We start from the raw sequence: 11,733 nt of genomic DNA on the forward strand, positions 1-11,733 counted from the left end.
GGGTCGGTCAGTGTCTTTTTCAGGGGTGCAGGTTCGATTCCATGGAAGGTTTTCTCTTGGGAAAGTAACGCTCCTACCCTCGGATGGATGTGTAGCCTCTTGAGTTCCTGCATAACGCGTGTGTATCGTGTGACAAATGATCACGAAGGTGGTTAATTTCCCTCTATGTGATGCCGAACAGTCGTTAAAAAAAACAAAAACATTACTCAATGATGTAGAAACGGAAAATGGGGGACAAAATTTAATTTGTATTTATATTTAAAGATTATCTAATATTAGGACAAGTTATAATGTATTAATGAAACTCAATTTACCAAATATAATGTAATTGTTATTATAATTAATAAAGATATCTAACCGAAAATTAGCTAGTTTATGCTGGTGGTGCGTGGTGGTCCACCACCCTATTAGTGGTGGCCATCGACGACTTTGTGGCATTAGGGTGCTGGTGCGATGTCTTCTGATGGTTGTGGTGGTCTACCACCCTTTTGGTGGTGAGAACTGATGGTGGGCGGAAGATGGCAGTGTCTAGGTTGATCTTCGTGGATGTTGGGTAAACCGCCACCCTGTTGGTGGCGGTTTGTCCGATATTTATGGGGTACATAGGAGGCGATGGTGGGTATGGTTTTGTTGTGCGCGTTTGGGATGTTCTTTTGCAGTGGTTGTGTCTCGGGTCGTCAACTTTCCAGTGGTCCCTTCGGGTTTAGACGGTTGACGATCTCAGTGTTGGAGATTTGGTCCATATCCGGGGGGGGGGGGGGGGGGGGGGGGGGGGGGGGGGGGGGTTGTTTTTGGTATTTTGTAGCTTAGGTTCACCTTTTTACGGTTAGGGTTGCTCGTGGATCCTTAATTTTTGTGTTGCGTTGGAGGTTGAGGTTCTCCCGGCCACAAATGTTTGTTTTTGTTTTGTTTGTAGTATAATATAGTCGGTATTTTGTTTCCAAATATTATAGTTTTAGTTTTGTTTCACTTCTTAGTTAAACATATTTTCACTCTGTTGGTGATGAGCGTTTTTATTTAAGTTTATTTTATTTTGGTTATTGCTCATTTTTTAGTCTAATTTTATTAAGATACTGGTAAAAAATGCTAGTTTAATAAATAAAGTTTGTGATGTATATTAGCATGTATATTTAATACAAGTTAACTTGTGCAAATTAGCCATACCCTTATGTTTATATTTTACATCATCTTCTTTTTGTCTATTTTCAAACTAGTTGCACACCATTTCCCTTCCACATCTCAAAACCCTAATTTTAACAACACATTCCCCTCCTTTTATTAACAAGATCAGGTACGTTATTCCTCTTTAATTCCATCACCTATTAGTGAATTCAATCTCTATTTGCTCAATCTAATTACCTAAATTAAATTGACAATACATCTTTGATCAATCATCAGCTCGTGATTTTTGTTGCCTCTTGAATTAAATTGATTGAATTGTTTGGATATTTAATGTATCAAGCTGTTGATATTGAAATTCGATTGTAATTGAATTTGAATCTGATGAATTATCTGAATTTGATTGTTTCTTTATAGAAATGAGATTTAACTGTTATTAATTTATATGTTAATTGATTGATTTTGCTTTCTCTGCAGAAGATATTAAAATTAGAATTAGATTTGAAATTGAATTTGCATACAATCTATTTGAAGATATTACTTTGAGGTAACATATAAATAATGGAAGGGAACGTATGTGACGTGAATCGTTTGGATTCGGATGTACTTTTGCCGCCGCGAAAGCGTTTACTTGCAGGTTTGAAAAAACAGAATAGTGATGTTAACGGAATCTTAAATGGAAATGGAAATGGAATTTCAAGTTCTTATTCACAATCATCTTGTAACTCGTTGAATGAATTAGATAGCCGTATTAGTTACCTATTAAAACCTCATTTAAGTAACGATAATCCTTCACAAGAGGAAATTGTAGCGGCCTCAAAAGCGGCAGCCGAAGTTGCAGTCAAGGTTGCAACGTCTGCAAGAGCTGCAGCTCAGGAGAAAGCAGTAATTGCAGCAAAAGCTATGGCTGATGCTAAAAAGTATTTAGAATTAGTAGCAACTTTTGATGATGACGATCATCATCATCATCAAGATATATTGACATCTGCTGAACAACAATTGAAGAAGAATAAAACAAAAAAGCAAGTTGAGCTTCAAATGTTGTATACTAATAAGAAGCCAATGTTAGAAAATGCTAATAAAGCAAATGATGAAGAATTGGCTCGTAAATTGCATCAAGCCATAAATAGTTCCCCTAGAATTTCAAAAACTGATGTTGTTGTGCCTTCTGATGTAAAAAGCCCTAAACATAAAAAGCTTAAAACCGCAATTATCTCAGATAATGGTATAATTAGCAACGGAAGTATAGAAGTAGAGAACATGATAGAGCCAAATATGGAAAACGGATCGAAGGTGAAAACTGGTGATGATGATGTCACTACTTCGGGTAGAAAGAGGGGAAGAATGAAACAGAAGAAGCTGCCGTTAAGCATATGTCATGATAGGGATCAAGCAACTATCAAAGAAGACGGTACTACTAGGAGCCCGTTATCTGTGGGGCCCTCTTCCAGTAGTGTCGTTGAGAAGAGCTCATTGTGGAAGTGCCAGTCGTTTAAGGCACCCGCTTGTGTAAAACAAAATAAAGTTATGCAGTCGTGATGTTCATATCGTTAAGGTATTTTTCTATTCAATAATATTCTGTCTTATTTAATAGATTTGCATTAGCCTGTATCGGCAGAATCCTGTCGACCCGCTCATCTTGCATCATTACATGAATGTCATGTACCTGAATTTCACTCTTTCCCTGTATCATACAAATACTCCAATGTCTTATACTATAATTATAATTTAATGTGTACTATCAAAATAAAAATAAAAATAATAAATCGGATGACTAAGATGGATTACTGATTAATTTGATGTCTCGTCTGCAGGTTCAACATGAACTTGAGTAGAATCTTTGCCAGTGTGAGATGATTACTGGGCTGATCATAAGAGTTGTAGTACAAAATCTTGTTGTTAGTGTTGGTGATCTTTTTTCACTAATATATATTTATGGTTTGTTTGTGTGTTTGACATGTGTTTATAAAGGCATAGACAAAATTTTTTTTTCGCTTGAATAACCGAAAATCCTTCCTTTAGTTGAATTTCCAAATTTATTGTAACGACACTGTAACTTGGTTATTTCAAGATTATTAGTGCATTATTGTTAGCATAATATCAAGGAAATTGGGTGTATCTGGTTGCATTTTATTGAAGATTTGAACTCACTGTTAGAAAATTCATGACAGTTAACATATCGGTTCCATATTGATATTTCTTTTAGCAGTACGAAAGTGGTTTGTATTATACTATTTTGACATCATAGATTGTTATAGTTGTCAAATTCTTTCTTCTAGAACCTTGAAACCAATCAACTAAATTTTTTTTGATGAAAGATCAACAATTTTATTAATAAACAATAATTACAAAGGGTAGGCGAAATGCCTAAGATTACAAAACATGAAAGTGAAATTATAAACTACAAAATAGACAAATTAAGGGAGACTCGAAAGGAAGTACAAACTCGAAGCAAGTGTGAAGCAGGAAAACCCTTTATCGTCCGTACCCATTTTGAGTGGTGTTGTGGCTTGTGATAGCAAGCTGGGGAGAATGTATGAGCGGTGGTGTGACTTGGTTAACCAACTAATTAACCATGCATATATACATACATACATGATTATCTAAAACTTTTATTGTAATACGTTATTCAGTTTTGAATAATCGGTCATTTTTTCACAAGAAATTTCAGGTTTGAAATTCACAATTTAAACATTTTGAGTGGTAAGGGAAAGCCGAAAGAGTTTGAAATATTAACGACAAAACCCCAATTATATTGCGTACGTTTAATTAAAAGAAAAACTTTTGCTTTCTACCGATAATAGGGAAAACTTGTTTCTATCTACCTTAATAAAATTTGATAATTTTGTGAAGGAATTGTTATAACCTGAATTCTAAAATGAATATAAAGAATGTATATTTTGTCTACATTTGATACAAGTTGCTTTTTAGGTTTAGTGCTTTTAGTGGTGCAAAATCACCTTCAACTTGTGGGCATAAGGCAATATTTATCTGTAATTAATGATATTCAATTGCAATGATGTAGACTAGTTCCTTTTTTTCATCAAGTAGATGTGTGAGATTATAAATTATAAAACTAAAAGTAAAATAGAACAGAATTTTAATTGAAAAATGAATGTATCTTTAGAATATAAGTATATAACGAATGTAAACGTATTCTAATTAATTAACACTATATATATTAAAAATGGTGGAAGATTAAGTAGTTTAACTATATATATATATATATATATATATATATATATATATATATATATATATATATATATATATATATTTATTTATTTATTTATTTATTTATTTTTTATTTTTTATTTTTTTATTTTTTTATTTTTATTTTTATTTTTATTTTTATTTTTATTTTTATTTTTTATATACTAAAAATGGTGGGAGATTAAGTCGTTTTGGCCTCGCCACCTTTTCCAAACGACATTGAACAACAAAATTACAAAATAGCCCCCTAAACAATATCATATATGTCAACTTCTCAGGGGTAAAAAAACGTATAATTATTATTTTGTGAAAAAACTTAAATAAATTCCTTCCAAATTTTTAACGGGACATATCTTCCCGCGTGTCGCGAGTTAAATTTATCCGACATCACCGTTTAAATCAAAATACTTTTACAAACACAACGCAACTAACTATACGTGAAACAGGCGATTTAAAAAAAACGCTAAATACTTCGAGTCATCATTCATGCATATATATACACGTATAATAAACAACCCAAACTAACTACATCATATCAATGGTTCCGTCCCCTTTTTTACCCGATTTTCTCGACGTTAAAAATGCGCATGCTGTTAGGTATACTAGGTACTACCCACAAGTATCCAAACACACCCGTAGCAACGCGTTTTTAACTCTATAAACACGTAACGCTACGTTAAATATGAATATGCAACCCGAAAGACATTCCGCATCGCGCAGGACGATCCACTCTAGTATATACTAAATCTAGAGCAAAATTTGGTCGTTCGCTAAAAGACAAACGACATTAGAAAAGATAAACAAAATTGTCCCTCAAAGTTTCCCAACCTTACGCTTTTAACCCCCCAAACAAGGGGTAAAATGTAAATTCGTATTTTTAATAAAAAAAATCTTAAATAAACAACACTCAAATTATTAACGTGCCTTATCTTCTCGCTCGCTATACGTTAAATTTATTCGAAAACCGTTCAACTCGAAATAATTTTACAAACACAACGCAACTAACTATACGCGAAACGGATGTATTTTAAAAAATGTTAAATATTTCGGGCTAACTCTCTTACATATACAAACATGTACAATAAACAACTCAAACTAACTACATCATATCGACGGTTCCGTTCCTTTTTTTAGGTAATCTTCCTGTCGTGAAAAACGCACAGATCATTATGTATACTAGGTAACACGTTTTTATTTTGTAAGAGAAATATTTAAATGAAACTAACTTTTAAGTTGAGATCTAAGGGACCAATCAGAGTACGACACGTGACGCGATAATCACATGTGATTGTAAAAAAAAAATTAAAAAAAAAATTTCAAAAAAAAAATTTTTTCAAAAAAAAAATTTTCGAATTTTTTTTTTTTAATTTTCTTTTTCGAATTTTTTTTTCAATCACATGTGATTGTAAAACCCAATCACATGTGATTCTGCATGTCAAATCCAATCACATTTAATTGAAAAAAAAATTATTTAGTAAAATGACGAATTTCAGTAAATTTGTGCTAAAACCTTTAAACACCAAGTTTTTGATCAAAACTTGATCAAATCATTGAATTAAAGTCTGAAAGTTTATTGATATGATCACGAAACGCTAATAAACTTAATCAAATCACCGAATTAAAGTCCGTTTCTTGTTGAAATTTTTTTTTTAAAAAAAAAATTTTGAATTTTTTTTTCAATCACATGTGATTGGATTTGACATGCAGAATCACATGTGATTGTGTTTTACAATCACATGTAATGGTTTGACAATCACATGTGATTGAATTTGACATGCTAAATTTAAAAATTTTCGAAAAAAAAATTTCAAATTTTATTTTTTTTTATTCTTTTTTTCAATCACATGTGATTGTTACGCCATATGTCGCACTCTGATTGGTCCGTTGTTTTCAAGCAAATTATTGGATTCAAGTGATTACAACTCTATTTTGTAAATACATAACGCTACTTTAAATATGAATATTCAATCATCGAGTCGTGCGGACCACTTTTTCTAGTTTTTCTACTATATACCAAATTACCATGCAACTCACTTTGACTCCGCCTCCATATAGCTAGACTGGTCCAGCTGGATAAGGTAACAGCTAAAATTGGTCATAAATATTAAATATAAAATCTTATTTTGATTTATTTATTTTTGTTTTTATATTTAAAAAACTTTGATCACTCACAATATAACTTTGTGGTTTACGACTTTCGTTCCCATATCTATGTACCTATAGTCTTTATATTAAAATACAGATATGATAATGTCATCTTTTACTAATCAAATCCATCCTTAAACTCTAATTGAACACTTGTCACCTTCGCATAATTTATGCTGATGTTATAATTCAAAATAATTTAATTTCAGATTTAAATTAACTAATACAACTAGCTTAATACCCGCGAATTCGAGGGGCTAATTTATGGAATTAAGCAAGTATTAATTAAAAAGTACTTAATGTAAAACATTATATTATTTATTTGGTTTTAAGTAACGAAGAACAATCAATTAATATTGCTATATAGTTGTTGAGCAAATCATAACAATCCACTAATTATCAATATAACACCGTGCATCCATCCATGGAAGTGAGGTCAAGTGAAATTCATTTAGAAAAGAAGTGATACAAAAGTTTCAATAGACATCAATAAATACATCTATCGCCAAGACGCACAAGTTTCTCTACCGATAACTGATGTGTGAATCTGATAACAGTATTAATATTTACTATACTATTACTTTTCTTATTACATCATATCTACCATTACAACAACTAAATAGTTAAAACGTTAATTCAGACAGCCATGCGCGAATATAGTCACTATTATATGACGACACATCTGCTACTGATATACAATTATACAGGGGTTAAAGTGTTCATGACCCATCTGATCCCTTGATAAATAGTTTAAACCTCACTTTATAAACAATCACCATAATCAAGAAAGATGACAACATATTACAAATGCCCTAAGATAGACAAATATACTGCAAACATATCAAATGCAACCCTAAAACTATTATATCTAAGCTCATAAAGTTACCATTATCACGATGTATAGCTACCTAGCAAAAGAAAAAGTAAACCAACAAATAGATGTTACGTATGAAGTATAATATGCTCTAAGGATCTCAATTAGGTAACCCATGCATCAATGTTCAATTAGAGCTACTACATTTCCTAAGAAACCTAATTATAAGGTACTTAAATTTAAATGACACAAACTATCATACAATCATCCAAAAAAATATAACTATGTGACTATTGGAAATTAGAAATAACACATTTGTCGAAAAATTTCACTTAACTTGTGAGTTTTCATACCTCATTTTGGCGATCAACATAGAGATCGACTCCAGATGCATCCTACATAACCTCCATCTGCCTTTTGAATTCTGACAATTTTACAGGAAATAATGGAATCTCTAAATAAAGTACCACAACATCAAACCTACAAATTAGCTGTCATAACATAAGAGAAGAAAAGTTGTTTTGAGTGCAACTTAAATGTATACATAAGCCTACATCATTTTATTCTAAATGATTGTATTTGCATTTTTTTTGCAATTATATATACATATACATATTCAATTATTCATTATCTAAAAAAACATATTTCAAATATAAGGAACAATTTAAATTTAAGAACGTTGTATTTTGATGATTGTAAAGAACATGATAAAAAAGTTATTATTATCATCCAATAATACTTCATTAGCATCCCCTTTTATCTTCGTAGTATCTAAGAGCAACAAAGATCGTGTAGAAGAAGCTCATAAGTCATAATACTTTCGAAGAAAAATAAAATCTTATGGTTGGCTTTTTAACATGTCATTTTTAAAGGTAGTACACGAAGACTGACTAAATTAATATCAGCCCCCTATTGATACGACGAACATAACATTGGATCATTGTATTATTCTCCGAGATTAAGAGATAACCGGACATATCATTTTATTCAATTTGTTATGCCTTAAAAGAGTGAATAAAAATCCATCTCCTCCATGCTTATAAAAGGAAATTTCTTCATTACTGGAGATACTTCACATTGTTAAGAAATAGAAAGTTAGGTCATCAACCTCGAGATGAGATGGAGATACCCATTTGTTTACATTCACAAATTATAAATCAATCCAATACTAATGAAATAAAAAAAGAAAATAAAAAGGTTCTTATCATGATGATTAATGAAAATAAAATACAAAGAAACTAATTTTTCAGAGTACCTGCCCAAGTCAAGTTAAACTCGAGAAGTTCCACCTCCATTATAATGTTAACGATAAAAGTAGCCGCCTGTCGTATCTCTTTAGTATAGAGTAGGGTTTCGCATTTTTCAAACTGTCAGGATCAATATCCTTATTCCTTGGATCCATTTTAACTTGTTGTATAATGTCCAATCAAAAAACATCACTCAAAAATATATACTCGTGTTTGAAAGAGTGATGTAAACGCATCATTTATCAAAATTCATAATAAATTAGGATCATGGCTTAGGCTTGTCCGCTACTACAACATTATATCCCATATTCTCTTAATCTCATAGTCCATCACGTAGGTTAACAATCAGCATAATGAATCACCAGTACAAACGAAAAAGAAAAAATATGGGATGAAGTTAACACGGTGCACGGAAAGACTATAATTAAAAGTGTTACTTGATTTATTTAAATAACAAATCCATTTTCCACTACATGAAATGATTACATGAGAAGAACCAAAAAGAGAACAAAGTACCTTGATTCTAGGTAGAGAGCCATTGCACACATCGAAAGAAGTTGACTGCTTGAGGACTGAAAAGGGGCAAAAGGCATATCCAAAAAATGATCCCTGGCTTAATATATATTCATAAGACCAGATCATGGTAATTTGCTGCAAACCCAATACTGAAGTTTGATTTGATGTATTTGCATTCTGAATGTCTTCATAAGACCAAATACATTTTAGCAAACCTGATTCAGTCACAGATTCAATTCAAATAAATCAAATCAAACTCAGTTTTAAATCAAAATACTACTCTTAGTTTGATGAAGCAGAGGAATATAACGAATTGAATGATGAACAATGTACAAAACCAATAATAAGAGAACAAAGTCTGTTTATGCTTCGCTTCGATATGTAATAATTTTTGCGAATCCTAAGTTCACATGGTGAATGCTTCGCTAAATTTCTTGTTATTGTTGCTGAAATAATGGAAACACATACCGTAGACCAGACTTGATTTATATAATTATCGAAATCCTAATGGATCGATCTGCATCTAACCTCTTAGAACCTTAAGTTAAGGCTTAAAATAAAATAAAATAAAAAAACTAACCTTGATTTCTTCTCAAATTAGATTCCAGAAGATAATCTTGAAAAGAATTTAATAGATGGTAAGAGATTCAAGCGAACTTTTCTTCGATTTGGGACGACCATGACAAGAATTAGGTTTTGATCGAGAGATGAAGAATGAAACGTATAAAATTGAAGCGTATAAAATTGAGAAGACGATTACATCAATTTTTTTAAACCCTAATCCGTCTGATGTTCTTGGATCCCACCTGCACGATGATCTGAATTTGGTTTTGACAATTGTAGATGTTTTTTTATCATACGGACGTCGTGAATGTGAATGAAAAGAGGCCGCCACTTTTTTGTTTGTAAGGGTAGTTTTGTAATCAAATAATTCAAGGTTAGGATTATGAGGTATTAGAAAAAAATTAAGGGTTTAGATCATAGATGGTTAATTTAATGGATGGCTAAGATGAATTTTAGCTTCCTAAAATGATCTATTTTAGGTTTTGTTATTATATATAAAAGAGATATTAGGGAATAAAAATCATTATGGAAACTGTTTAATTCACGTACGAAATAGCTATTTCAACGCGCATCTGTTACAAAAATCCTTTAACAAGTTTAATTGAATTTCAAAAGAGGTTAAATATACTTAAGAAATAAGTATTTAAAAATGCATTGAACTTTCACCAAATTTCTATTATATGCATCCAACTTTTAAATCTTCTATTGTACGCATTCAACTATTAAATCTCTACTATTGTATGCATTGAATTACTTATAGCTCAGGTAGCAGGTCAATATGTAGAAAAAATTACATCGTTGGTCCCTCAATTTAACGTTCGTTAATTTTTTCCGTTAAGTTCCATTTGAAATTCATTAAAAAAAAAAATTTAAAACCCCATTTTATCACCATACTTCATCTCCTCTTCATTTCTTTTTCTTCAATTGATAAAATTAAATCTTCATATCTTTTCCTACAACAACAGTTCATTCAAAAATTGCTATGAACATCAAATCTTCAATTGATGAAATTAATCACGAAAATCAATTCCTTAAGCCTTCATAATCAGCTATAAACACTTTTTGATGAGGATTCACTACTAAAATAACAATAAAATTTGAAAATCGAAGAAAAACACTAGCGACTTCTGCATATGGACTTTGAAGATCAGGTTGAATTTTAGAGATTTTCAGATAACATAACTTGAATCAAAGTAGCTTGTAATCATCTTGTAAACACTCAAAACTGAATCATAGCATCTAAAAATCAGCAATCTGCTCGAAATTAAATTGTTGATAGAAGAATAATAAACTTTGACTTCTAAATCTGAAACAACTTTGGAGTTGTTAAATGAATATGATGGTTGAAGAAGGTGCGTTTTAGCTTTAGGAACTCGGATCTTGATCTCGGATTGTTGATATATCTTCAAAATCAAAAACACCTAAATCTGTTAATGATGATGAACAATTTCTGAATCTGCTTCGTTCTAGTGGTGAAGAAGAATGATGATGAAGTAGAAATCTGATTTGGATCTGTGATGTATGATTTTCGATGGATTTATGCCCGTAAACTCAGATCTGTTGGATTTATAAAAGTGAATTTGGGTGGAATTATTTAAGTGTATACAAATATGAATTATGATTTATAATGTTGAGTTAAAGAATTTACAAATAATTTATACTAATTCAATAATGATGAATGGATGAAGATGGACGAAGGTAACATGTTAAAGAAATTAGGGTAATAAGTTACATGAAGGACCAATGAAATTAGGGTTTACAAATATGAGGGACTAATAATGTAAATGTTTGGAAAGGTGACCTGGAAGGTTACCTTGTTATAATACGTTAAATGCATACAATAGTAGAGATTTAAAAGTTGAATGCATACAACAGGAGATTTGAAAGTTAAATGCATACAATAGGAATTTGGTAAAAGTTCGATGCATTTTCAAACAATTTTCCCTATACTTAATGATGGAATTTAATTAAAATCAATTTCGTTAATTACACCTCCCAAAATTAAATAACAATTTGTTAATTATGGTATCTCCATTGTGATCGAATATTAAAAACCATATTTTATCATGATTTAAAAGAGGAATATTCAAATGAATTCAACTTTAAGTTGAGATC

The 11,733-nt window shown here is 31.1% G+C and overlaps 1 protein-coding gene across 2 annotated transcripts; it reads left to right on the forward strand.

The window, feature by feature from the left end:
* Window positions 1-1,176: 1,176 nt before the first annotated feature.
* Window positions 1,177-3,217, forward strand: LOC139848043 (uncharacterized). 2 transcript variants are annotated; one of them, XM_071837779.1, is made up of 3 exons: window positions 1,177-1,291; window positions 1,597-2,674; window positions 2,934-3,217. In XM_071837779.1, exon 2 carries the CDS (start codon window positions 1,681-1,683, stop codon window positions 2,656-2,658), a length of 978 nt encoding a protein of 325 aa, XP_071693880.1. In that variant the 5' UTR covers window positions 1,177-1,291; window positions 1,597-1,680; the 3' UTR covers window positions 2,659-2,674; window positions 2,934-3,217. The 2 variants fall into 2 exon arrangements, with proteins under 2 accessions (XP_071693880.1, XP_071693881.1); XM_071837780.1 differs by having other exon boundaries at window positions 1,210-1,291; window positions 1,600-2,674.
* The last annotated feature ends 8,516 nt before the right edge of the window (window positions 3,218-11,733 follow it).

This window comes from Rutidosis leptorrhynchoides, chromosome 5 (genome assembly GCF_046630445.1).
Source record: "Rutidosis leptorrhynchoides isolate AG116_Rl617_1_P2 chromosome 5, CSIRO_AGI_Rlap_v1, whole genome shotgun sequence".
Lineage (NCBI taxonomy): Eukaryota > Viridiplantae > Streptophyta > Magnoliopsida > Asterales > Asteraceae > Rutidosis > Rutidosis leptorrhynchoides.